The sequence below is a fragment of the Takifugu rubripes genome, chromosome 15, assembly GCF_901000725.2.
Source record: "Takifugu rubripes chromosome 15, fTakRub1.2, whole genome shotgun sequence".
Lineage (NCBI taxonomy): Eukaryota > Metazoa > Chordata > Actinopteri > Tetraodontiformes > Tetraodontidae > Takifugu > Takifugu rubripes.
The window spans coordinates 8,523,241-8,550,199 of NC_042299.1; the positions used below are offsets into that span (position 1 = coordinate 8,523,241).

The 26,959-nt window shown below is 49.3% G+C and overlaps 1 protein-coding gene across 14 annotated transcripts in view; it reads right to left on the minus strand.

The window, feature by feature from the left end:
* ncam1a (neural cell adhesion molecule 1a) overlaps positions 1-26,305 on the minus strand; it is a 109,861-nt gene extending 83,556 nt beyond the window's left edge. For 2 of the 14 annotated variants that reach the window (XM_029848399.1, XM_029848401.1), the window contains exon 1: positions 26,028-26,298. In XM_029848399.1, the coding sequence (XP_029704259.1) occupies positions 26,028-26,079 (52 nt within the window). In that variant the 5' untranslated portion in view covers positions 26,080-26,298. Of the gene's footprint in view, positions 1-26,027 lie in introns of all 14 variants that reach the window. The other 12 variants (XM_029848396.1, XM_029848397.1, XM_029848400.1 and 9 more) reach the window with 12 other exon arrangements.
* Positions 26,306-26,959: the final 654 nt, after the last annotated feature.

A 26,959-nucleotide genomic window follows, 5' to 3' on the forward strand; every position in this document is an offset into this window, starting at 1 on the left:
GGAATTCGGCATGGAAGACTCCCGCTAGCGTCCAGGTTAGCAGACTGATCTACCTGATCTACCATCTCAGCCCCCTCAAAAGCTCCACAGGGATGAGAGGAATGCGAGGAGTTCTCCTCCAGCTTCTATCAGCCATCTTAGTTCCTTCAACATCAAACCACTTCGGTGCCTCTGTGGGGGCCACTGCGAGGCCGTCCTCCCTGGGGTCAGTCTCCAAGAACACATCCTTAATGTGGACTGAGTAAAGGGTCAAAGGTCAAAGCCGTGGCCTGTTTATCCCGGGCAGCATCTGGGGAATTTATTTGGAACAAACATCCACTTTGAGTCGAATCTGATCTGATCCAACAGTGGAGTGCAAAAGGTCAACCAGGGCACTACAGCTTCATGAGCACTACCCCCCCCCCCCCATCCCAGCCAGAGGGGGGTATCAGTTAGTTCTTTCTTCTGAGGCGAATGGCGACGGCGGCGCTGCCAGGACCAATAACCCGCTGGTTTCATTTAGGACAATGGCTCTCCATCCAGAGTCCAGAGTCTGGATCCGCTGTGACCCAGAGGAGGAGGCAGGACTCCCTCAGCTCACACCCCCACCTCTAAACCCCCACCAGCTCCTTCTGCTGCTGAGCCTCCTGCCACAGAGGTCAGGAGGTCACCAGCAGGGCCACAACACGAACTAGTCCAAGGTTGCAGGACATGAAGAAGAGTGGAGGTCACATCTGCCAGCCTCTAGTCTAGACACAACCCACTGGTTACACTGGGACAGACAGGAGGAGCAGACTGGTTATACTGGGACAGACAGGAGGAGCAGACTGGTTATACTGGGACAGACAGGAGGAGCAGACTGGTTACACTGGGACAGACAGGAGGAGCAGACTGGTTATACTGGGACAGACAGGAGGAGCAGACTGGTTACACTGGGACAGACAGGAGGAGCAGACTGGTTACACTGGGACAGACAGGAGGAGCAGACTGGTTATACTGGGACAGACAGGAGGAGCAGACTGGTTATACTGGGGGAACCACTACTGAGTGGATAATTATTGAACTGTTTAGACCACAGCTAGCCTGTGATTAATCCCATAAACTATGATTAATTTTAGGGCACCAATTACAACCAGACCTGTGGTAAGACTGGTTACAGACCAGTTACAGAGCGACGCTGCGTTTTGGAAGTCAGCTTTATTTCAGAGCAGAGAACCTGAAACATGTGATTATTTTATCAATATGTAATCAAGTTAAACCTCACCAATCTGATCAGGAGCCCCGACTACCAGAGGTACTGTCTGAACCTCCGTTATCTCTCGCCTCTGTCCTGTATGCTAGCAAATTCAATTACAACGTCATTAGTAGCTTTATTGGGGCAACGACCCTCATGTCTTCTGATAAGTGATCTAAAACAGCCCCACCCGCCCACCCTTACCCTGCTGAGTTTATCTCGGGAATTAGCAATGACAAAAGGGAGAGAAATAAAGCAGTAAAGGTTTGTGCACGTGTGCGTACTGTCCATGCAGAGCTGCTCCTGTAGCTCATCAGGCAATAAAACACTTAAATGAGGCCACTTCCACACCGACAGAAATTTGAGACTTGGAAAAGAAAAGAGCAGCAGTGAACTCCCTGAAAGACGATGTTCTCCAGCGGCGTTCACTAATGTTGGGTTAGCAGTGCAGAGCGCAGGATGTTTGCACAGTTAGCCGAAACCCTCCTGTTTGGTTTTATCCTGGGGTTCAGGAAATGAACAAGGACAGAAAATAAACAGGGCAGATTTCACATGTGGAGGATCCAGAGGTCAGAACCAAGTTTGGCCGGATTGAGAGAAGAGCCGAGCGGAGCTGGAGGCCAGGTAGGATAGATGACAGCGCTACAGAGCTCACCTGCTAGCGCCGCTAGCTCCAGAGAGCAGTAACAAATCCTGTTTGACACTCTGACCCCTCCCCTGACCAAGAGTAACACATCCCTGCAGGGCCGGACAGGATGTAGTTGTGATTTTCATCAGTTACCTGACAGAACCTGGTGAGCAATGGCCCCGCCGCCTCCATCTAATATCGTTTCCTATACCTCTGCCACGTTTAAGGAAGTGTCACTCTGAAGACCCACAAACGCGCAGCTGCTGCAACCGCAGCGCTCCAGGACATCACGTCAGCCATCGCTGACACCGTTTCAGCCATGTGGCATCTGACGACGACCGTCAGCGATGTTCGCTAACGTAGGGGGCTCCGCCCACACCTCTGCCGGCAGCGCTCTCCCCGACCTCACAGCATTCTGAACAGAACTCGCAGAACAGTGGAGTGACTCAGGAACAGTTCTGCATCATCGGGACTAACTTCCTGTCCGACCTGCAGTGTCTGAGACCATCACTGGTGGGAGGCTCCTGTCAAGCTTTCTCTGTTTACTGGATAATTCGGTGACTTGCTAGAGCAAAGCTAAACGACTCTGGAGTCGACTCTCATGGAAACCTGCTGTGGAAAGATGTGTTTATCCCTTCATCTTTCTGTGCCGCACCCTCTCATTCCAGTTCCTGGCCAGCTCATGGCTCCGCCCTCAGAGGCGGGGTTAAACTTAACCTCACTTTGCTGCAGACTTCTGAGGGGTGGTACATCTGGAACTGAAGGATGATAGGATTCAAGGGTCCTGAGGGTTGTCAAAGTAAACAAACAATGGCTTCATGTGTCAAATGTGGCATCAAACCGAATATATTTGAGCTCAATATGCTGAAATCTTAATTACAAAAGGAAGACGGCATGTTTTTCCTAAGGACATAAAATTCTGAAAAGAATTACTTTTGACAATAGTGAATGTCCTCAGAGACCCTTTTCAGCGTCTGCGGCTCCAGATTTATGTGTCTTCATTCAATTGCTCTGACATTTCAGAAAATCCTTCGCCTTAAAACAGGGTTTAGCCTTGGATGTAGCCAGTAGCGACCAGAGCTCTCCTGGCTGCTTCATTCAACCTTGAAAAACATTTTAAAAAGAGGGAGGAAAAAAAAAATTGGGTTGATCATTAATTCCAGGTGTGAAGGGGCTCTTTATTGCAACACCAACGTAACTGCTAATTACAACTGCTAACTTCTAACAAATTCACCGCCTCCAATAATTTACAATGATTACGAAAAAGTGTTTCGGAAGTGACTGCTGCCACTTTGTAAACTCCTCGTAGCTTACTGGTCCTTCTGCTATCACCACCAGTGGTGTGGCATCAAATTTTCCAGCGCTGAGCTAACCTATATGTGTGTTGACGTGCAGACCTAATCAATAGTTCCCTGCTTGGCCCCAGCAGTCAGACCTATTAATTACTGTTTAAGTGCTCCTCGTGGTCGACAGTGGGCAGCCTGATATCAGTGGTGCTTGTGACGAGATCCAAGCCTCTTGCTTCCTTCTAATTGCTCGCAGATGTTGCCCGCCTCACATCCCGCAACTCAACGTGCACCAAATGAAAGCGTCGGCTGGACACGAGCCGGCAAATGGGAAACACACCACTGGGTTGTCAATAGAGCCTGAAGGCCCGAGGATGGCGGTTCTACAGACAGCACACGCTGTTTGATTTAACATTAGCAATGAGCCGACCAGCTCTGACGCCGCTCGCGCGGCTGAAGTGCGTTTTCAGTTGTGCGGGCAGGCTGATGAATTAGAACCGAAGCAAACTGGGCAGCAGCAGGCTGTAAATGAGTCAAATGAGCAGTTATTAGGTCAAATTGTTGCCCCTCTATGTCTTCTGAAATAGAGTCCTGGTTTAAATAATCCGATAACGTAGCTTAAACGTCAAAATAGACATAAAATTTAATCTCTTTCCTATATTCTGTTAATGGGACATTAGGTCGTGATGAGCAGACAGCCAATCGTCCGTTTTATTTATTAGCGCTGATGCTAACCTGTGTACTAGCATGGGGCTCGGCTCTGCAGCAGCGTGGAAATGATAGCCGAGAAATTGGGCGTGGCTGATGGTTCTGTTGACTAAAATAAAGAATTAACAGACAGTTAATGTGATAAATGAAGACCGGTGAGTGTCTTAATGAGACCTGATAAACGAAGACAAAAAGCAAATGTAAATATTAATCAAGAACCACCAACCAGGTTGCAAATTTTGCTCACTAATTCAGTTAATACCAAAATGACAAACAACCTCCAGAACACAATGAAAACACGTCCGAGATGTTTGCAGAAGTTTTGAAGTGATTCTGTCTCATCTAGGAATCAGCTGAAGACTTAAATCGGACGATATGGACTTGTCTGTTTCTGCTGGATCCTGCCATTTAAGCATGAAACAATGAGGCAAAGTCACACGGAAACCTTTGCTGCCTCAGAAATCTGAGCAGGAAGACAGAAAACAAGATAAAGGGGCTCCTGGGGCGTCCACGAGGCAACCTCTAAAAAGGTTTCTTCAGCAGCAGACAGACTGAAACTCCTCAGCAGCTGTTTTAACTTGTGTCTACTCAGCATCATCACAGCTTCTCAGCGACAGATCCTCCACAGATTGATGCGTAGGCCTGTCGAAGCAGGCCCAGAGCTGCAAATTAACAAGAGGCCAGCAAAGCTCATTGGTCCAACCCTGCCCAGATTAATTAGAACCGTGGATGGAGAAAAGCTCAGGGGTGTAGCAGTCCGATAATCCCGAGTGTCCGCAGCTCCACCAAACTAAATACAATACAGCTGCCTCACACAGCAGACCTTCTGCTCATTTGGGATTATGTTGTTGTCCTCAGCTCCATCACCAGCAGACAGAGATGTGAGGAACCCAAGCTGAGTCCTTAGACTACCACAGATGACTGCAACAAGCAGATACGGTTTAAACTCCGCAAAAAAGGGACGGAACAGCGCAAAATCAGTGTTAAATCAGTGAAATAATGTCTGTAATCTGCCGTTTGATGTTGATATGAAGTGGAAAATGAAAAAGCTCCCCCTGGACTGCAGTCGGTGGAGGGCTGGACGTCTCCCTGCTCTGTCTTTGCTATCATCTGTGATCCTCAGCGCTGAACTCGGCACCAGGAGGGCAGTAACTCTCATTGACTCCCGTGGCCACCATCTCTCCGGATCTATACTCAGCTCGACCCTGAAAAGTGTTTTCAATTACTTGCTGCTGCCGCCGACCTCTTCTGCTGAGCCCGTTGAAAGCAAACACCTCCAACTTCCACCGAGGCCACAAAGTGACGGCGAGCGGCTGATGCTGCTTTCACCGACGCGAAATAGCGTTTAAAAATGCCCGGCGGTGACACACGTGGCGTCACGTCAGAGTGGATCGAAATGAAAGAGAACGCTGGATCTGCTGGCGGGTTGTGTTCCAGCTCCTGACGATGTCGAGGTGATGGAGGAGGTCCCGGGAGTCTTGAGACGCCGGGGTGGCGCGACCCGCAGCAGAAGGTGAGGATGAGGTGGACCACAGTCCATCTGTGGGGGTGTGAACAGGTCAAATCGAATCCAACAAAGACTCCGAAGACTCCAGAAGGGTGGAGCTTCACTTTGAATCTACTTCAGTGGCTCTGGGGTTCAGCTGCCGCTGTCCTGGACCCTTCAGAGGAGGTTTCTCCTGGTCCCAGCTCCTGGCGCTGCCTCACCTGAGCTTCATTCCATAATATCCCGACTGGCTCTGTGTTCCAGACGGGGATCCCAGTCCAGGGAATACTGGGGAGGCGAGTCATGAAACGGTGTAAACCAAGAACGTAGTGATTCATCTGGCTTTCCTGACATTCTTCTCAAGTGGGCGAGGCACTCTATACCAGGTCAAACTGACCGCATCACTAGTTTTCCACCTAAGAGATGTTTCGACATCTCCTCGGTCCGACACACAGACGGACAGACGTCAGTTTGAGCCCCAGGGGGAAGATCAGAAGGTTCCAACTGTAATGGAGGTTCGGGATTCAGTGTGATGGCGCAGATTTATGACTGCTGATGTCAGAGATGTAGCCTGCCTCCAGCCTGGTGTCACGTTGCACCTGCCCTCGCTAGAACCGCCGTGACGCGCCGCGGCTCAGTTCAGGTCCCCCCACGCAGACAGGTGCTGGCAGCACGGGGCAGAGTCCAGCAGGGCGGGAGGAGCTCTCATGGTTTCATCCTTCTGACCCGCTGCTGGTGACTTTAGATCCTTTCCCTCAGCTGCGATCAAACCGGAGAATCTCAGAGACGTTTCCTGCTACACCATAAACGAGGACAGGTCGCTTTAATGGGGGGAAAACAATCCTCCATTCCTGCCGTGTTTGTGCTGTTGGAGCGGCATCCCTAACGATGCCATTATGTGCAGCTCCTCGGTACCGGGAGGACGTTGGATAAGGGTTTCACATGCATCTCGCTGCAAGACGGGCGGCACCAGAGCGGCTGTTTGAGCCGCGTGGATGGAAACACGCAGCTCTCGAAGGCTCCATTCGACCGGATGAGACTGAGAATGGGAGATTTAAATTCCTGCAGAGCGAATGCAAAATCTTTCTTCATAAATCATCCAGACAAGCAAACATGGCTGAAAACAGCCCGTTTCAGTGCGGGACCTTTCAGCTCCACCAGAGTCCAAACGGAACAATGGCTCATTCATTCATCTCAGCGCTCCCAATAGGAAAATGCAGATGGAATTTGTCATCAATTTATCATTTCCCAAACTCAAACTCTGTTCTATTTTATATAAATACATGTGATGAAACCGAATTACAACCTAATCTTGATGAAAATCTCACATCTTTTTGGTCATTATTGAACAAAAACTGTAGATTTTTGGTCATTAAACTGCTATTAAACATCCCATTTCTGTTCATTCTCATCTTTTAGCCATTATAGAAATATTCCTAAACTAAATTGGAGTCCCCCCCCCCCCACTTACATCCATAAGATTATCATTATGTTAATGACATATTTGGAAATGATCACCTTAAAATGTAAATCAGTTGCTGGGTAACATTACGTCCATTTCTCCATTCAGGGCCACAGTAAAAACGCGGGGGGAGCAACATTCCGACCCCTCTGCAGGACTAAAGCCTCAGAATTTGCATCATGATCTCAGATCTTGAGCAATAATCAGATCAACAACTTTCCGGAACGTAGAATCACGGCGTTGAACGAGTCCTGCTGCTGAGGACACCAGGTCCCTGCAGAGTCCGACGGCCGTAATAAGAACCCAATGTGACTCGTCAATCGCTTGTTTTCTCCGGGCCTGAAGGTTTGTTCCACTCTGTAATTTACTGTGTAATTTACTGAGGAGCAGAAGTTCAACTTGACCACCGGTGGAAACACTCGGCCTCTGAAGCGGAGGCACGGGCGCAGAGATCGGAGTGTGCTGAGGATCTGCAGGAGGTGGACGGATCCTCTCCACTCCGGAGCTAATTGATGCCGAGCTTTGTGGCAACAGGGGAGAAAAAAAATTAGCGTTAATCCCACAAAAAGGGATTTTCTTTTCTCCCATAGACATAAACTGCAGCCGGTGCAGCGGAAGAGATGTGACACCAGCCAGATAAAACTTGGAGCGAGATTACAGGAAGCACGGCTGGAATTCCATTCAGAGAAGAGACGGCAGCTGTTCGGAGATGAGTCCATTAATGTGGAGCTCAGGGTGTCTCTTTAACGCAGCGAGTATCTCCAGAAATGCGCACTGATCTGATTTCTTCAATTTCATCCGTGAAACTCCATTTTGCTTCTCGTGAAACGTTCCCAATCAGGGAGCATTAAAGCCGCTGTAGCGCCGCCACAAACCCCGAATGATGCAGTATTAGCAAAGACAAAGAGCCGACCACGCTCTGAGACACAGCTTTCCCCTCCAAGCTTTATTTGTTGGGAAATTCATTTGAAAATACTAATTAGATGGAGAAACTTCAACAGGTTATTGATTTCCCAGCATCTGATTCCGTGCTGATCTTGGCCCTACTGATAAGCCTCTTTAACCCGCAGCTTCGGTTCTTCATCCTGGAGTATTCCCACAGCACAGCCTCCATTCCCACATCCTGAGACTGAAGACCACCAACCAGAGCTCCCGTCTCCAGTTACACCTCCTGACACAAACAGAGCAGGAACAAAGTGATGTTTATTCCAATATCAGCTCTGTGTGCCAGCAGAGGTCCTACGCAAACATTGATTCTGGTAGCGCTCCCAGGCCGGTCCGGTTCTGCTTTCTGAGCAGGTTCCTGATGTTTGACCGAGCGCAGTGTCACAGCAGAAGGAATGCAGCGTGTTCTGTTTGAATTATTGACCACACAAACACACAGAAACAGTCTTTCGCTGCCTTTTTTATCTGCAAGGCTACACTGGCCGCGAGTTCAGGAACTCTGGGAAGGACGCAGGTTTTGATCGTGTTGGTTCAAGATTCAGGAGATTTTTCGTTGCTCGGGATGTTCCCCTATACTCGTGTGAAACTCTGGATCGGAGACTTTAGACAATCCTCTTCGGTCCGGCTCAGATGGGCAGCTCCGCCGCAGAGGCCTCCATCCAGCTTATGAAGTAAAGCAAAGCTAAAAATATGACACCAGGACGACTCTGCTGAACTTTAATGACAATTACGATTGCGCGAAGAGGAAAACTGTTGACATTACGAATCAGCAGGAACTAATCTGACATTTTGTGGACCAAAAGAACTCATGAATTAATCATCACATCCCCCCGAAAAACACTCTGCTGTGGTTTCCTGGATATTTCTACCGCTGCTAGCTGTTCCAGAGGTTATTGCCAGCACACGTGCTTTTCCTCCGTTTCAGACAGGACGAACGTGCATCCAAAAGGACGGAATGAATGAATCTGTTACAGTAGCTTAGTGTGACAGCAGACACGAGACTCTGTGTGAGGCCCCAAAACTATTGAAAACAGGCATCTAACAACAGGCCAAATCAGCACGTCCTGTTTGCATGTTTATACAGCTGATGAAGAGGAGAAGATAAATGTTTTCACTGTCAGATAAACTACAGCTGCAGTCCAGCAGCAGGACAAAGTGACTCCAGACAAGACACCACAGCAGGCTTACTGTGGGGGGGTCAAACAAAAGCAGCAGGAGCAAGAAGAATTATGGAGAACTCTGGATGGATGTGGACTGTGAGGAAATCTGTCTGGAGAAACATTTGGAAATCTGGGGAAACATTTGACGCTACACCTAAAATATGTGGTCACTATTTTCCACCAAAGGTCCAGAAAAGCTGAAGAGGGAAAGTGGAAGGGGTGGGAGTGGGCGGGGCATAGTGTGGATGGCTGGGGCACATTGAGTAGAAGGGGTGGGAGTGGGCGGGGCATAGTGTGGATGGCTGGGCACATTGAGTAGAAGGGGTGGGGGGAGTGGGCGGGGCATAGTGTGGATGGGTGGGGCACATTGAGTAGAAGGGGTGAGGGAGTGGGCGGGATTAAGTGGTAGAAGGGGTGGTAGTGGGCGGGACACAGCAAGCTGACACACTGGAGTGGGTGGCGCACAATGTGGATGGGCGGGGCACAGTGAGTTGAAGTGGGTGGGGCACAATGTGGATGGGCGGGGTACAGTGAGTGGAAGTGGGGGGGAGTGGGTGGGGCACAATGTGGATGGGCGGGGCACAGTGAGTTGAAGTGGGGGGGGAGTGGGTGGGGCACAATGTGGATAGGCGGGGCACAGTGAGTGGAAGTGGGGGAGTGGGTGGGGCACAATGTGGATGGGCGGGGCACAGTGAGTGGAAGTGGGGGAGTGGGTGGGGCACAATGTGGATGGGCGGGGCACAGTGACTGGAAGTGGGGGAGTGGGTGGGGCACGATGTGGGTGGGCGGGGCACAGTGAGTGGAAGTGGGGGAGTGGGTGGGGCACGATGTGGGTGGGCGGGGCACAGTGAGTGGAAGTGGGGGAGTGGGTGGGGCACAATATGTGAAAGTATGTGAGAGACACAAACATTGATAATAAATATCAAGTTGATACATCATAAAGAGAAGACGGGAGGGGATCAGAATCATTCTGAGTGTCTCTTCACTCCATTGTTACTATAAAGAGGTGAGTGTCAGGGTCTGGCTTCAACCATGGGGGTAAATAAATCCCCCCAGCATCCTCAAATTGAGAGACATGTGCTTTGGTCATGAATAATAAGCACAGCAAAAAATGTGTCTGAATGTGTTTCACAAATATCAGAAGTTGATTGTAATGGTAGAAAAAAAGATGCCCCCAGTGTTAAAAATGCTTTCCCACTACTTTTAAATGTATTAATAATAAAGTTATAGTCTTTTAGACAACAGTGTACATAACTTGGCAGGGAACAAACTTAATCATCATATATCCACATCAGCAAATATCAGTTATCGGAATTTATTTTTTCTCTAAATAATTGCAGCAGTTGTCACAAGTGGTTTTAGACAATAAACTGAAGTTGGGATGTTATTCTGTTGACGACAAGGTCCAGGGTTAACAGAGAACGCTGTCAGCACAGATAGGATTGTGTCTGGTTCTGCCTGTTTATGACAAGAAGCTAAAATCTCATCTGACATGAGAAATTTTAAAAAAAGAAAAATTTAATGAAATCCCCAAAATGCAGGACGGAGGGTAAGAAAACTCAGTGATGATATTCTGCGATCTGAGCTCTGGGAGGATGGTGAAGGCTGAACAGTCAGTATCCCTGAGGGATAGAAATGAGACCCAAGGCCAGAGATAACCTCAGAAGGACAATTCAACCCCTCCATGAACCCATCATGACTCACACAGACCATCAACGACAGGAAATATGAAGATTTTGAATGAGAAATTCTAATAAATGTGGTTAACGTGAGTCAGTCAAAAAGTGTGAAACAAGGGATTTTTGTTTTATTCCGAGATTTTTGGCATATTCAAAGGAAAAAAGGCATCTCCAACAGGGCTCCAGTGAAACTGCCCAGATTACTTTTAAATAAGAAACCATTTCATCTTACAGACGTTTAATATCTCTTCAAGGTTTGCGAGAAAAATGATTCTGGCCTTTAATCTTGTTAGTTTATTTCAAACATTTGGGTACGCTGACCTACGACAAACTTCCTGCTTCTAAATAGACGATCTGGTAACCCGATATCAACCTCGTTAATCTAATAAAGGTTCAGACATTGTGTAGAAGGACAAGGGCGCCGACGTGGACCTGCTTCCTTTCCAGACAGAAAAAAAAGAGAAGAGCTGTTTTATGGAGGACAGAGTCACTGTCAGGATCGATGCAAAAGATGTTAAATTTGCTGACCGATCGCCGCTCGTATTATCCTTACACCGACCCTTCCCGCGGAGATGATGTCACATCCAGAAAGTGCTGATGGAGACAGATTTGAGATCAGCCTAAAGGTCGGAAACACTGTTGGACTGTTTTTCTGATTGAAAACATTCTGTTTTGGAGTGGTTCCCGCTCCCCTCGCTGCAGCTTCACCTTTAGCCTGCCGCTAGCACAAATCTGCCAGCATGACTTATTGTCTCAGGTGAAGCCAGGCAGAAGACACTGCAGCCACTGAGACGCCCCTCCCCCCGACACACACATCCACCAATAACAACCACGAGCCCTCCCCTCCACCATCTCACCACCCCCAACAGCACCCCAGGGACTCTCACCCCGTCTGCTGGGGGACTTCTGAGATCACTGTGGCACCTCGCCTCCCACCAGCATCAACACTGATTGCGGTGGGGGCGGCGCCACGCTCACGCTCCACTTCAGCCGGTCATGTCCCCTGATTATTTATGACATTTTCTCCACAGCGATGAATTCATCAGAATCTTTAATTCCAGACACAGACCAGACATCGGTACATCTGCAGGGCTTGAACCCACCCACTGGGTCCGCCGCCACCCCTCCCCCACCTTCCACTGGTTTGCATGCCTCCAATTGTCTTTCCTTTGTGGTTGTTGCTGCTGTTCACCTGCTAGCATCACGCTTCACTCATTCCAGAAACGATCATTTCCAACAGAAGCCTCTGCCAAATGCACACGCTGTGACTGGAATTCTCAGGGTCCAATCCCATTCGATTGACTATGACGGGGAGCTCAATGAGCCTTTTCTCGTCGTCGAACCTGCTAACGATGTTAGTGGCTAACGAGAGCAGGTGGAACAAGAGGAAGAAGAAAGATAATGAAGGAACAAAACACTAAACCTCCATTTCCCATCAAACCGTGGGGTGGGGGGGCGGTCACAGTGAAAATCAAATCAGAAAACTGGTCCTGAGGAAAAAGGATTTCGCGTGGAGCCCAATACATTCATGCGTCAGAGAACTTTACAGTGATCTTCCTGCCCACTGATCCATTAAAACAAACCACAGGTTGTGGAATGTCCCCCCACTTCTGTGTCGCTACACGTCATCCTCATTTCCCATCGTCAGATGAGCACGAGATGTTGTCAGCCTGCTGTTAACGAATTCCTGTAAACCAGACTAGGAATCTAATCTAGATAACCTCCTCTTCTATTAAAAAAAAAAAATCAAGGTTATCACATTTCTGATAATCAACGACGCCTTTATAGAAAAACAAGAGTTTTGACTGAGTGCTTCGGTTTAACAGCTCCAGAACGTAATCCGAGCCATTCCAGCAGCAGCTGCCTGACTGGTGATAAAGTCATCACAGATCTGTCCACCAGGAGCCCCTCTCTGGAGAATCCCCAGTAATTTAACGGCAGGAATAAAACGTGTCTCTCTGCTTTGTCTGCTGAAGGCATCCATTACATTATTACATTAAAAATATTCCAGATGTTCCTCACCAGCCATTAATGAGGTCAGAGTGGAGAGAATTCGAAAATGGGAAAGAGCTTTGAGGCGAACCCATCAATAGACTCCTGACGGGCTCACCAGGAAGAAATTTACCCCTTAAAAAGGGATAAAGCAACTGTTCGTTACTGGGGAGGGTGCACCGAGGGTCTGGCACCGCAGATTTAGACGCCAGGCACCGAATTAACCCAGACTTTTGTCAGTCTTGTCAACCTCCTCCTGTTGTCTTCATGTCCACACATGACCAAACCTGTTGAAGTATATATCTGACAGCTGCTTGGTTATGCTGGGAGACCCTGTCCTTGTCGAAGAGAACAGCTCCGTCCCCGAGAATCTAAAAAACGGTTTAAGATGATAAATCATTGCTTATTGAATTGATTAACTTTTAATCTCAAAGGAGCTGGAGGACTTTTAATGGCGCCTGCAATAAAAGCACTGACAGGTCCATAGTTCTTGGTTCTAGGGTCCTCCAGGCACAGGACAGACCCTGGTATACAAGTGTGGGACTGAAACAGTGCAAATGTCTCTAAAGACAAGCTGTTCAGCTGACACGGGGCAGCCATGTAGGTTAATGAAGTCCTCGTTTCTGTCTTGATGAGATTTCATATCTGTGGGGCCAAAAAAAGCACGAATGGCCTTTTTTCCCCCTCTTTCCAGGACACCGGATGATCTGCAGGCATGTGGCAACAGAGAACGCTCTGAACACAGAGAGAAAGAGCCTCTCCACCCACGGTGGGGGGAGAGGACAGTGATTAATGAGGCCACACCAGCGCAGACTGGACCCCTTATACCCAACCTCCAGTCGCATCTCTGCCTCAGCAGCAACCATGTCAACAAGTCCTCTGTCACACGGTTCCTGCAAACATCACTTTTGTCATCGGCTCTGATGCCACCACCACACATCCGCAGTAATGAAACCTCTGTTGTCTTCATTAGCCGCTCAGCAATAAAGCCTCCCACAAACGGGATGTTCCATTAGCTGTAATTAAGGAGCGGAAAACGGTCTGAACAGGAAACATTTCGGCTGCATCCTCCTTAAAAGTTTTGTTAGTTTGGGACCAGCAAGTCCATCCTGGAGGAGCTGAAGAGCTTCTGCAGGTACCTCCTGCTGACACTAGTGGTGAGATCTCTGCAAACATTCTCACTTTCCAAGAGGCTTAAAAGGAAGAGGAGAGGGAGATGTTCCGTGGCCCCGCCCACACAACCACTCCTTAGCAAAGGCCCCGTCATTATGAAGATAACTGCCTCTCGCCTCCTCGCTGGACAGGCTGATATCTATCTCCCCATCTTTTCTGACAAGCGGATATAGCGTTACCCATCATGCACCTCTGCAATCATGCTCAGTTAAAAGGAGAAGAGTCACACGTAGGCAAATGTTGGCAGATGTTGATCTTTCCTCGTCAACATTCGTTTCATTTTCCAGAAACAGAAAAATGTTGTTTCTTCCAGGTTTTAAAGTGCTGAACATGTGAATAGAAATATGAATCATCCAGATAAAAATCGCATTTTGACTCCTATTCTTAATTCAAACATCGACGACTCGTCACTTAAAGTTTCTCTTTTTGCAGCCAAGGCCGAGCGCATGCGGACAGACCCCGGATGGCTTCTGTTACAAGACTCGCTGTCAAGGCCACATAAAACCATCAGCCCGATGGGACCAAACTGATGGGTTGCCAGAACCTTGTTGAACATCGAACGGCAACTTTTCTCATCCCTGGAGTCGCTGATGGAACTGCAATCTCGCTGTTCAAACACAGCTGCATGAGTGAGCTTTTACCGCGGCGCACCCCCCCCCCACACACACACACACACACACGGATACAAAGAAATGCACAGCTGCTGCTCTGTTGCCCAGAAACTGAATGTCATTGCAGGAATACCCCCATTCCACAAACAGGATAGTGTTACAAGAGACAAACTCGATTTTGCCATTTGGACCCGAGCACTCTCTCGCAGCCCCCATGCATCAATTTGCTGCAGCTAATGAGAGTTCACATGACACAGGAAGAAAAAGAAATGCATAATTTCACCTTCCTAAAAGGCAGGACCGCTTCATTATTGAGTTTTTGATATCGTTTTACCCATGAGTGAAGACTTAAACCTCTCCTCAATCAATATCTACCAAGTTATGAGCTCTGTAATTTCAAAATCACATTATGGGCTGTTGCTGATTTACAGAGAGTATGAATAAGATCAGATCGAGAGACGGGCCTGTCGATGCGGTGCTGGAGACCCGGACCCGGCAAATGTATCCGAAGGCTGTTAGCTTAACAAAATTAGCTTCCGTCTGTTCCTCCCGAAGACTCCACCCTAGTTATCAGCCTTTGTTGATGAATAACTACAGTATGAACTCTTTTAAAAGGAACATTTTGTCTTTGGAACCCGGTTGAAAAAAGTTCACGATCATCATTTCATCCTGCCAATGGTGAGAAAAGGTTGTATAAAAGATGATGAGATCTTCATGGGGGGATAAAATGCAATCCGGTGAATGTACCACCCGATGACCTTTTCTTCTGAGGAAGGGAGAAGAGCCATAAAAGAGAACATTTAAACCGTTTCTTTTGTTTTTTGCCACCTCGAGCCTTCAAAGTAAATATTGGAAATGAATGCAGGAGTGTTTGCTGTTCTTCTCTTATTAGCCTGACGGATATTTCATATTCTGTACAGTTACAGGCTTTTTCTGAGGGAGCTGGTAATAAAAGTCCTCCAGAGGCTCTCCTGCCGTTAGCCAGTGTGAAGAGCTATATCCATGAATGGACTAATTAAGCTCCTCAACATCTCCAGGAAAATGGCGCCCAGAGATCGTCCTCCACAGCGGCAATAAAGAGAACAAGCAAAACTAAACGCGAGTGGTAAAGAGAAGAGGGAAGTTGTCGACTGCCTGAAAAATAAATACGGGACCCTTCGTCGGCAGGGTCGGCCAACTGGCATGGTTATTTTATTTATTTTTGCCGCCTTTTTTTCCTGTGTGTGTGAAACATTTGACTCTGACCTGAATTTAATTAGCTGCATATTTTTTGAGTGATACGAATGTTCGTGGAGAACAAAATGATGATCATGAAATAACAGAAAATAATGAATTTGAAGGGCTATTGTTGAGTCTCGCAATGATGCGGGATCACATCCTCCCCAATTTCCGGGGCTTTTGTTCCTGAACGTGGGATAACCGCGTTCACCTGACACGTCCGCTACACACCTCATCCCAAAAATTCCTGAGCGGTGTGCCATATTTCTGAATGTCCCCAACTTTGTTTGCTGCGACGCTCATTAGAGCCCACAAACAACAGGAGATGAGTTCTCTAATGAGCAAATTCTTTCGTCAAAAACGAGCTCTGTCCTCAGAGACCCAGCCGGCCTCAACAACCGGCCCATTCTCACCGCCGCCTTTGTTCCCTCATTTCTCCACCTCATTGCAGCCGACTGTTACTGGGATTACTGACTGGAATTGGCGGTTCCGAGGAAGTGAAGGTGGAGGTGTGCGTGGACCAGAAGGACCTCTGAGCTGCTTTTTCACACACATCGACAGTGATAAGTGGTCCACTGGTGCTTCACTAGCCTGGCTGATGCTCAATAATGGTGACAGCAACTCTCGCATTAATCACCATGACCAGTCAACAGACACAGAGCTGGAAAAGTGTCACAAGAGAGTGTTCAGACACAGAAACCAGCCCAGGTAGGAGAATCCCACCTCGGTTGGGAAACCATTCATCGACCGACTGCGCTCCCATGAACTTTTCAAGAGAGCCCCATCTTGTCTCTGTAGACATCACTGTCCCAGAGGACAGCGGGAAATATTGAGCTTCTAGTGTCATTACCTCCACACTGGAGGCCTAAATATTTAATGTGCGAGGTGTGATCCGTAACAGATGAACAAATATTATATTTTATATGAGTTCATTAAGCTGTCTGTCTGTCTGTCTGTCTGAGACACTCCAGGCCTGAAAGGCTGGACGTGCCACAACAGGACGTCGATGCAGCAGGACTGAGGGACGGAAGGCGCCACGTGCAGGAGACTCTGCGGTCGGGTTCACCGTCGGAAGAATAAAACATTTCCATCTTTGCAGAACAGCGGCTGTCGTATATGAAGACTCCCGCTATAACTCAACAAATGCAATTACTGCAGCGCTTGGAAAATAACAATCAAGGCTGCAGATTGATGGCTGCAGTCCAGACACACAAACCCATTAAAGCTCCAGCAGCAAGCAGCCATGTAGACACAAATAAGAGCAAAAAAACAGCGGCTGTGTCCTGATCAGGCCTCAACACGGAGCCATTTGCTTTCAAACATCACAGCCTATTCCTATATTGCCATCTCAATCTGGATTAAACCAAGTCTTCAAAGGGAATTTCACACCGTCGTTCTCACTCATGTCAGACGGGCGAACCTACGCCTCTGCCTTCGGAGAGAGAGAGAGAGAGAGAGAGAGAGAGAATAATTATCATCGACGCAAGTAAACGTGACAGCTGGGCACCTGTGGAACATTCCAGGTCCAGTGTGCTGATGACAAGTGAGCACATCGTACCGGCGTAAACTTTGGCAGAGGAACAACACATTTACCGTTCCCTCTGATGGCGGCCGTCTGCGCCGACTCCTGCGTAAGAACGGCAAACATATTCAGAGGATTTGACCTCGAGCCACGGGGCATCGCCGTCTCCGAGGCTTCAGCTGGCTGGTGGAAAGAGGTCTAGACTCCGTTGGATCGTCTGGGCTCGGCCCATCTGGCGGCCCGAGCGGCCAGCCAGTGTCACTTGCCGGCAGCGTGACACATTTGTTTTACTCCTGCAGTGTAAACACGGGCTGTCACCGACGGACCGAAGTCTTTCCTCTTCATTCCGAATGTTACACAATCCCTTGCTCTCTCAGCACCCCCGCACAGAACATTAGTATCTTCCTAATCCAGGTTTCAAATGGTTCAGTTTGGCCCGGATTTGGAGATGAAGACGTCGCCTGACAACCTGAAACGAAGAGCATTTGGTGGGGCTTCAGTCATTAATCAACACTTTGATTCAACTATCAGGATCCAAGCGCGTTCCTTTCATCTAATCCCTTCATTTCCAGGAAGAGGGGGGAATTGGCTGTGATGACATTTGTTTAGAGCAGGTTTACTATAGCGGCAGTGCCGCAAATGACATGAAGAGAGATCTGTCAGTCAGGAGAGTCAATGCTGAGACATAATGAGGACACCAGGAACAAACTGCTGATCCTTTTACAGGAAAATCACAGAGGCTTTTCATTTCAGAGCTCAGGGTTCTGATAAAACCTCACTCAGCCGCTGCATCGAGGGAGTTAATTTAAGAAGAGAGAAGAAAGGGCTGTCCAGAGATCTAAAAAAGACAGGTCGGTGTCTGCAGCGAGGACGCTTCAATCAAATCACAGCACGGACGACGCAGAACACCATTATTGGTTTTAGTCAGATTTATGAGATTAAAATGGGTTCCAGCCACAGAGCCGGAAACAATGAATCCAGTGGCTGAAGAGGCGGTCTGGTCCTCCACTTCCTCCTAGAGGACACTCCGCATTGTGCGCTGCCTCCACCTCAACCTCCTCCCACGTCACAGCCTCCACCTTTTGTCTGGAGCCCCTGCTCACAGCCAGCCACTCCCGGCCCTTCTCTCTAACAATGGCGCCAGTGTGAAAGCCTAATAAATGGCAGACCTCTCCACATCTCATGAAACAACACACAAACGTTCAAACCGGCCCCAAAATGGCCCGCAGCCTCCCTGGGAGAGGGGACTGGTGCTGGCTCGGACACGGCCTGATTGACATGACATTTTCAGCTGAATCTGGGTGTGATCTCTTCATTCATTCCACCCTTTACGTGAAAACAAAAGGTTCCATAGATGCTCGATTTGGGACGGTTTTAACGGCGTAGGATGATGTTTCCTCTTATGTCCACGGAGAGGTCACCCGGAGGTTAAAGAAAAATCAAAACAGATGCATTAAGAGTTCAACAGGCGGAGGAGTTAATGATTCTTAGCAGTGAACTGAAAACATGTCAGAAAAGTCAGACGAGAATGTTCAGATTGAGTGAGCCAGCTTGTTCTTTCAGGCTACTTGAAGCCAGACTAGGATGGCGGTGGGTCTTTACCAGTGTGAGCAGAGAGCCTGATGAAGAATTCATGAGCATCACAGAGGCTTCAGTCCTGGTTCTGGAAGAGTGGCCCAGCTCGCAGTGGTTTGAGGATGATGAAGCCCGGTGACCCCCCCCCCCCCCCCCCCCGAGAGGGAGCGAGGTGGGTGCTAAACTACGAGTTCTGAACCTCTCAGTTGGTCTACAAGAGGCTGTGTCAGCTGTGAAGGTGAGGAACAGGGTCTCCCAGCCCGACGTCCAGCTGAGCTGCTCCAGGCCAGGATTTTGACCCCGTGGTCGACCCACAAGTCTTTTATAGGATGGATTTTATACCCACTTGGCCTGGGACGCATCAGCATCAACGGGGCCAGAATTGTGTGAAACACGCCGCCAACGCCGGGACCTGATTCCCAGCTGAAGAGTTGACACGTGGCTTTGAATATTTGGTGACAGCTCAGCTCTCCACGGACGCACGTCTTGGGGTTTCTGATGAGTCGCTCCCTCCCGGCGCCGACGCCAACGTTACTGTGCAACCACCTGCTACCACGGACACAAACAGCAGCATTTATTTTCATCAGCCTGACCTCACCATCGCTCACGTGCCACTTCCATGCGCGCAGCAGCAGCGGCGGCCCTCCGCCGCTCTATTAGATTGCGAGCGGGATTTTACCGGTAATGAGATGAAATCTGACACGCCACTTTGATCAAACGTCCAGGGAGGCTGTGCTGCCTCCGCCGCCCGATCAGAGTCCCCCCAGGTTTACACGGCATTACCTCATGCAGAGTCACAACAATATTAGCAGCTGATTATCAGCGGCGCTGCAAATATACTGTCTCCATCTCTGAACAGTGGAGGAAGACGTGTATGAATTCGGAAGGTTTTATTGTTATTTCAAAGAATTTCAATTCCAAGGAGCGGACAAAAAAAGAAGGCACATTCGCTCTTATTGTTTTCCGCTTCTTGTAAAATGCATCATCCATCCCAGAAACACATTAATCTTCCATGCACAGCACAGTAGGCTGGAAAGAATGCTGCCAGCATCGCTGACAAAGGGTGTGCACATCTGGAACTCTGGAATAATCCCGGCACATGAGCCTGTGCAGGGTGACCCCCCCCCCCCGATCAATAGTCTCCCTCTCCCCGTAGACTACACGATCTTCTAATTCGTCACCTGTTCCCATTAATCTCAGAATGTCCAAAGAAAACACACCGAGCTAAAACTGGAGCGGTGATTAAAATTCAAAAGGTTTTTCCACTCGGTCGGAGTTCAGGAGTTGGTGTTCGGTTTCAAACACAACACAGAACCATTTAAATGCAAAAAAACAAAACAAAAACTCTGTGGTGCTGAATTGAGCTGAACTGTCAGCTTTGTTCTGCTGAAGATCCTTCCATGGAGATCAGAGCGTAGCTGCAGACCTGTGTTGGAGGACCGCTGGCTCCGCCTCAGACGGCGAACGGCGTGCAGTCAAATAATTCATTCTGGATTTTTGTCGGCACGCTCTGAATGCGCACCGCAGCGGCACAAAGGACGCTCGCCTCAACAATGTGCAGATTTAGAGTAAACAAGTCCACAGAAGTGCCGAGGGTGCACATCTCGTCGCGTGCCCGTTCTCCCTCAGGAGGCACTTTGCTCCGCCCACAAAGGTGGAGGAGCCCCAGTACCTGAGGAGGCAGCGGCTCGCTGTCATTGCTGGGCGTTACATCATTATGGGAGTCAGACTGGGATTTAGACACACACACACACACACACACACACACACACACACACACACACACACACACACACACACAAATGCCGGGAAACATGGCAGCTTCTGCCAAGGTGAGGCAATAAGATACGAAGAATTTTAAGCGCCGTCCCACTCCGCCGTTCTTCCCGGCGTGCGTCGCTGGAGCCAGAAAACAATCCCATTAACAACATAGATTTACAGCCAACTAGAACAACAAGAACAAGTTTTCAACATCCCGCTCCTCGTAAACGGAGTCAACAGGTCACACGATGTTCACTCAAACTCCTCCTGCAGCAGAATCTCAACAGATCAAAATGGTTGAAGGGAGCTGAAGGTCCTACAGAGACGTTCTCCGTGACATGAAGGTCTTAACAGTAGAGGAGGAAAGTACAAAAGGCTGGAACAGAATAAAGGCATTTATAATGCTTGTGATGACAACAGCCTGAGGGATGAATAACAGGTTCTATTTGAAGGCAGAAACACGATTAATCCCGAGAAGAGAAAAGATCTGAGCAGGAACTATGTAAATCATCCAGCTTTGTTTATTCTCCAGCTATTCTGCAGACATATGAGGCCAAAGTCTTGTATAAATGTGCAACATTCCACTCTATAAATAACCCCATGTTACACGCGCAGGATTGGATGGTCATCCTAAAGGAGTCGAGCGGAGCTGTAAGTATGGTTCTGCTGGTTCTTGCAATCTGTTTTTGGGTCGGTTGATGGTGTGAAGGTGTGATCCGACCACGCGTGGCGAATGGGTCCTTCACTCTCGCGTGCCGGTCGGGGTTTAGTGCGTTACCGAGATCATGCAGATCCATTAATGAGTGAGGAGCTGCGCAGCTAATCAGACCCTACGTAAACTCCAGACTCCTGCCGCTTCACCAGCTGCAGTGTGACGGTGTCGCACGAGCGTGCACGTGGGCGCAGCCGCAGCCATAAAGCAGCAAACAGGGAAAAATCAGATGATCGAGTCGAAGACGAAGCTTCAAACCGGGAGACACAATCGCGCTGAAAACATCCCCGCAGGCCTCCGAGTGGAGGGGCAATTACCCCTGAAGGCACCAGGTGCCCCCTCCCAAGATGAGCCGCCGCCCTCCAGGTGCCCCGAGAGGCAGAAAATCCTCCCGAGATGAACAAGTGCAGCAGGGGTGACGCGAGCGAGGCGACTGACACGGGCGAGTCCAGAAGATGCTGCTGCGAGACGCCGACCCCGAACGCTCCAAGCGCCCGTTGGGGGCAACCAGCCACCAACGACCCCCTCCCCCCTTCCTCCGCCCTGACAGCTCCCCTCAATCATAACATAGCTGCTCTCCTCTCTGAGGACTATTAAACTGCTCTATTTCTATTTGGAGGGTCCCTCGATCTGATTCTCCTTAAAGGGGTCAAAACCAGCGACGCTCCATGTGAAAAATTAGAAGCGTTAGGAACAATTTCCTGCTCTCGTGGCCGATAACGATCACCGATGCGTCCGTTCTGATTAGCATCAAGCTAAAGAGTTCCCATCGACACGTCATAGAGATGCGTGCTGGATTAAAGCATCCTGAAGGGTTCGACTCCTGGGCGCGCGACAGTTTCATAGTAGGATGGTGAGAAAAACAGGACAGACGGAGGAAGCTGGTGTGAGTTATTCCATCTCGGGTGAATATTGTTTTTCCTGCACGCCGCAACATTTTTATAGCGCGAAAGCTGCGATAGCAGACGCGCGTCATTTAGCTAGGAAACAGATAAAGCCCATCGTGGAGCAGCGGGAGCCGGAAATCTAAGAAGAGTGAACGTTAAAATCTTCCTCCTGTGTTTTCATCCCTTCCAAACAATTACGGTCCTGATCCGAACTAACGTTCCCTTAAACTCCTTCCTTACTGGTCCATTCCAGCCTGTTTACTATTGGTTCAGGACATCTGTGAATGACTATTTTTGAAGCATCTCCCATCAAAAGCGCGGTTCCAGACAGAAGGAACTGTTGGAAGGCGGCGATGGTGAGCGACTGGAAGCATTTGTGCCGCCCCGTTCCGAGCCCGGAAGGTTTGTTTTATCACGGCTCATGATCGTCTGGCAGATGTTGAGAGTTCTTAAGAGCAGATGATGATGTTTTCACTTTGACTGTAATTATCTCTCATGTTCAGCGAAAATGAACCTTCAGAGATCTCTGAGCGGAGGCTCTCTGAGGGTTCTGCCAGGCACGGCCCTGCAGATGAAGACAGAAACGCAGCAGAGGTTGAAGGGCTGGGGGGGTGCGGGGGTGGTGGGGGGGGGGCATCACACTTACTGCATAACAAGCTAATCTAATTCTTCCCTTTCCTCCCTCTCTGTTGCGCGCCATCAACCTTCACACAATGCCCATCACTGGCCCTCTCTTCTCGTGCTGATTAATATGCAGAGACTGCCCGTCCTCGTCCTAGTCAGACACTCCACTCCGGTCCATTTGAACTGGGCCCATCTGAACTCCTGGTTCTGAATGCCCACTTATACACTTTCTTACAAGACACATGTCAGACAAAACATTCAAACTCCCATGGAACCAGGAGCCCCCTGGACCCGGCAGGGAGCTCTTCTTACTCCCAGTTTAACCGTCCAGAACTTGGAGAGTAATTCGAAGAAACGAGAGATTAGACTGTTTCTAAATGACTAAAATGTAATCTGAGTGATGCAAAAGGGAATGAAGGAGGTTCAGCTGCCACTTTCCAACTGGGAGAAGCAGAGGAGAACATCTGGAAAAACCCAAACCTCAACAAGTCTTCACTTTCTGTTATTTTACGTCAGATCTGTGCCGTCCAAGCCGTTGCAGACCGGCCAGAACCTGAGAAGTTGCTCTGCTGATCACCATTCCATCAACATTAAGGATCAAAAAGAGAAAAAAAAAGTCCCCCTTGAAGGCAACTCGGGTCTTCTTGCAATTGCAAAGCCAAAAAAAAAAAAAGGGGGTTTGACGGTCCAGATTTATTTCAGGAACAGACTAAAAAAAACAACTTATAATTTTCCCTTGTTTGGCTTTTTCCACTTTGCCCCAAGTCAGAAATAGCCTGGATGAATTTCACGGCGGTTTTGAACTCTCCGCAGCAGTTTGGGGCCCATATGTTAGTCATTTTGGAAGAGTGTGGCTTTTTCATTCTTCTCGCAGCAGCAGCAGCAGCAGCAGCAGCAGCAGCACGGTGGAGACACAGAAAGGCTCATTAAAGGAACTTCACAGTTCACTTTGTCTCAGGAATCCAAAGCACATGGATCACATTTGCGCCAAACGCAACGCCGGCATGGTGACCTTCATCAAACAGCAGGTGCACGGTAGCGGCCGTAAGCTAACCGTTGGCGTCTCGTTTGATGTACAAAATGGAGGGAATGAACCGCTGCATTAGGTTTGAGCATTCTGATAATGATGCAACAACTGACCCAGCTTTTCTCAGCATCACTTCCTGTTTCAGAGCTCCTGTTGTCCTATTAGGGTTTTGACTTTAAAACACTTTTCCTCCAGCTAACAGCTACGACTTTAATAGCTCGCTAAAGTCATCATCAGCTCACAGCGGAACTTTAACACGCACGTTTGAAATGCCGTCGGACCGCTATGGTTGCTTTGATTAGCCTGTGGTGTTAGCATTCCCCCATAGCCGCGGCGGTCTAATGAAAGGGCCTCAAATCCACAGACAGTTCAATGAAGCTGTGATTTAAAGTTGACATCATCTTCACCGGGGCACCGACCAGCCCAACGTCATCAGCAACCTGTAGATCAGGGAGAGTCCGAAGCCAAAGAGAGGTCGTCCCGTTAACATCAAGGTCCAGAAAGGCATCAATCTGAGACCGCCTGATGACAACGCCTCTTTCACAAAAGCCGGTCAGGCTGAATCTGAGACCACAAAGACCATCATCTCTCTAATCTGACCGCGTTCGCCCACTTCTTCCAGCTCCCCATCCCAGTTTTTTCCTGCCAGCCTTGAGAAATTAAATGACCGCTGAACAGGAACTGGAAATCGATGCGCGTTATTAAAAGGCTCCGTCTTCACACTGCACCATCCTGTCATTACCCTTTCAATACTACCTATCAAATAATGGGATCGATTCCTTTGACTCTGTTGCTGCTCCCACAGAGGCTCACGTCTCTAATTATCTCCTTTCTGTCTTTCACTTTCCTTCCATCTGTGCCGGAGTGAATCTCAGGAGCTGCCGAATATTTCAATGGGAAGATGAATCAAACGGGGAGGGGGGGGAAAAATCCCACCGGGTGGATCCAAATTGCCCTGGGTAACGCTGACAGGCTGACAGTGATTGGCTGTAACGATGGCGAAAAACATAAAATCGAGAAAAACCCCGAGTGTGCACATGGATGCAAACTGGCACATCGAGATGAAGCCGCTGACCATCACGACTCTGGGGAGTGTTCCGTCCAGTAGAGGGCGGTGTGGTGTCCGAACGCCCCTAAAGCAACATTATTTCAGATAAGAGCTCATTTGAGTGGTGACGTCCCTGTCCTGAACCTCCGGCTGCCTTTATTCCGCCCATCCAACGTTGTTCTATAACGTCTTCCGTCGGGCTGATAGAGCTTGTCATCATTATCTCCAGAGCTCTTATTGAGAAAATGGAGATTTAATCTGAATCATTATGAAACTAAGACTACTCTCCCTGTTTCTGAGGGCTCTTAGAGTCCACTTGGAGCTCTCAGTACCATGGGCAGATGTGGGGATGGGCTGTGGGGAGGGGCTGGAGAGGGTTTGGAGGGGGGGGGGGGGGGGGGGGGGGTGTCAGCCCCCTCCTAGCCTGTATCCCCACAGGAGCTCTGGGATTGGATCCCATTGTATACATTGAAAATCCATTCAGTGCTCCTGAATGGATGACGAATCCCGGATCCCTCCCCCACACGCCCGACCAAATTAAAGCCAATTAATCACATCAGGCACGACGCGTTATGAGTTTGCGCCAAAAAACGCGTCGCAAAAGTCCACCCAAAAGTAAATCCAGCGGATCCTCTTTGACCCGGCTCAGAGAAGCGGATCGATCCGCTTCCTGATCACAACGATGATAAACTGGTCCAATCACAACCGAACGCTGACCCAGAACGGTTTGAGCGCGCGTTTCTAAAACCCGAGCGTGAATTACACCCTGATATTAAATTTAATCACTTTCCGGGCGGACTGAAAGGCGACAGCGGCGTCTCGGCGCTCCGTCCCCGGGCTGCCACAGCCGAACAACCCAAAGAGAACCGAGCCGTGCACAGTCACGCACGCTGCTCCCAACTGGTCATATTAGTTGGGTGACGGCAATTAAGGGCGGCTGTGGGTCGGTCTGTCTCTGCGCCACCTCCACCGTGCGTAAAATTTAGAGAAATGACGCAAAAGTCCGGCGTGACCGTGATCCGGGCGGCCGGTGCCCGGGGAACACAAACCAGATGCGACGGTTGGAAACCTGCACCGGGGAAGCGCGCAGATGGGCATCTGGCGCATAAACAGCCTGGGGTCCCCGCTAAAGTTTGCCTGGACCGGGAGGAAACTGCGGCTCGGACGCGCTGTCCGGAATCAGGCGCAGGGATGCCGCCGGCCAGAGGATGCTGCTCCAGGAGCGGCGTGATCGGCCTCCGTGTCACGCAGCTCGACCCCCGCAGAGGATCCAGCATCAAAAACAACAGGGCTCAAACTCCGCTTCTTACCTGCGCAGCCAATGAGCAGCAGCCCCCAGAGCAGCTCCCGTATTTGCAGCATAATTTGACAGATATTCTCGTGGACGAGGCAGACGACGCGTCTCCAGTGATGAGGCGGGAGGGGGGGCAGACGGGAGCCTTCCTGCGGGACAACAACTAACTGCCACCGGACGGATTTTTGGTCCTTGTCGCTACCCGTGTCCACGGCACAATGACTGACAGACAGCAGCCGAAGCACGCACTCACGCACACGCACGCACGAGTGAGGAGAGGCACGAATTACTCCGCCCGGTAGACTACGCACACACGCGCAGGGGGGCGGGCTAAAGTGGAACAAAGTAGTGCGCGCAGTGCCGGTGGAGACAGCAGATGGTGGGCATGGCGCTAATTCGGATTAGCGCGTTTAAACTAGATTAGAAACAAACAAAGACACAATTAAACAAACGGTGAGGTAATTAATAGTGAAATCTATGAGTAATAACAGTCACGAAGAGGTGAAATAGCTCTGAAAAACATTGTTTTGAGCTGAAAGTCGGACGCGTTTCAAAACGATGCAAAGCAAACATTTCGGTCGGTCAACAAACACTGATTGTCAGCGTGGAAAGTAAAGAAAGTCGGCCCAGTAAAGGCAACAACAACAACAAAACACTATTTCCAGGAGTGTGACAACCTCCCTGACATGTAGTGAGCTCACAGGTGTACTTTACACACTCACACACTTCTCCACACACACACTCCAGTCTTCTCCAGTTCGCTGTTTTAGCGACTTGAAGTGTGTCACGCACAGAGTCAGTCCACGGGATCGCCAGGACTGACCTGATGTGCACATGTGTGGCAGCCAGAGACGAGGGCGTGTCCCCGAGGCAGCGTCAGGAGCCGCAAACGCGTCCGTCCAAGAGTCCTGAGACGTGAAGACCGGACTGAAAACAAACGACGCCCCC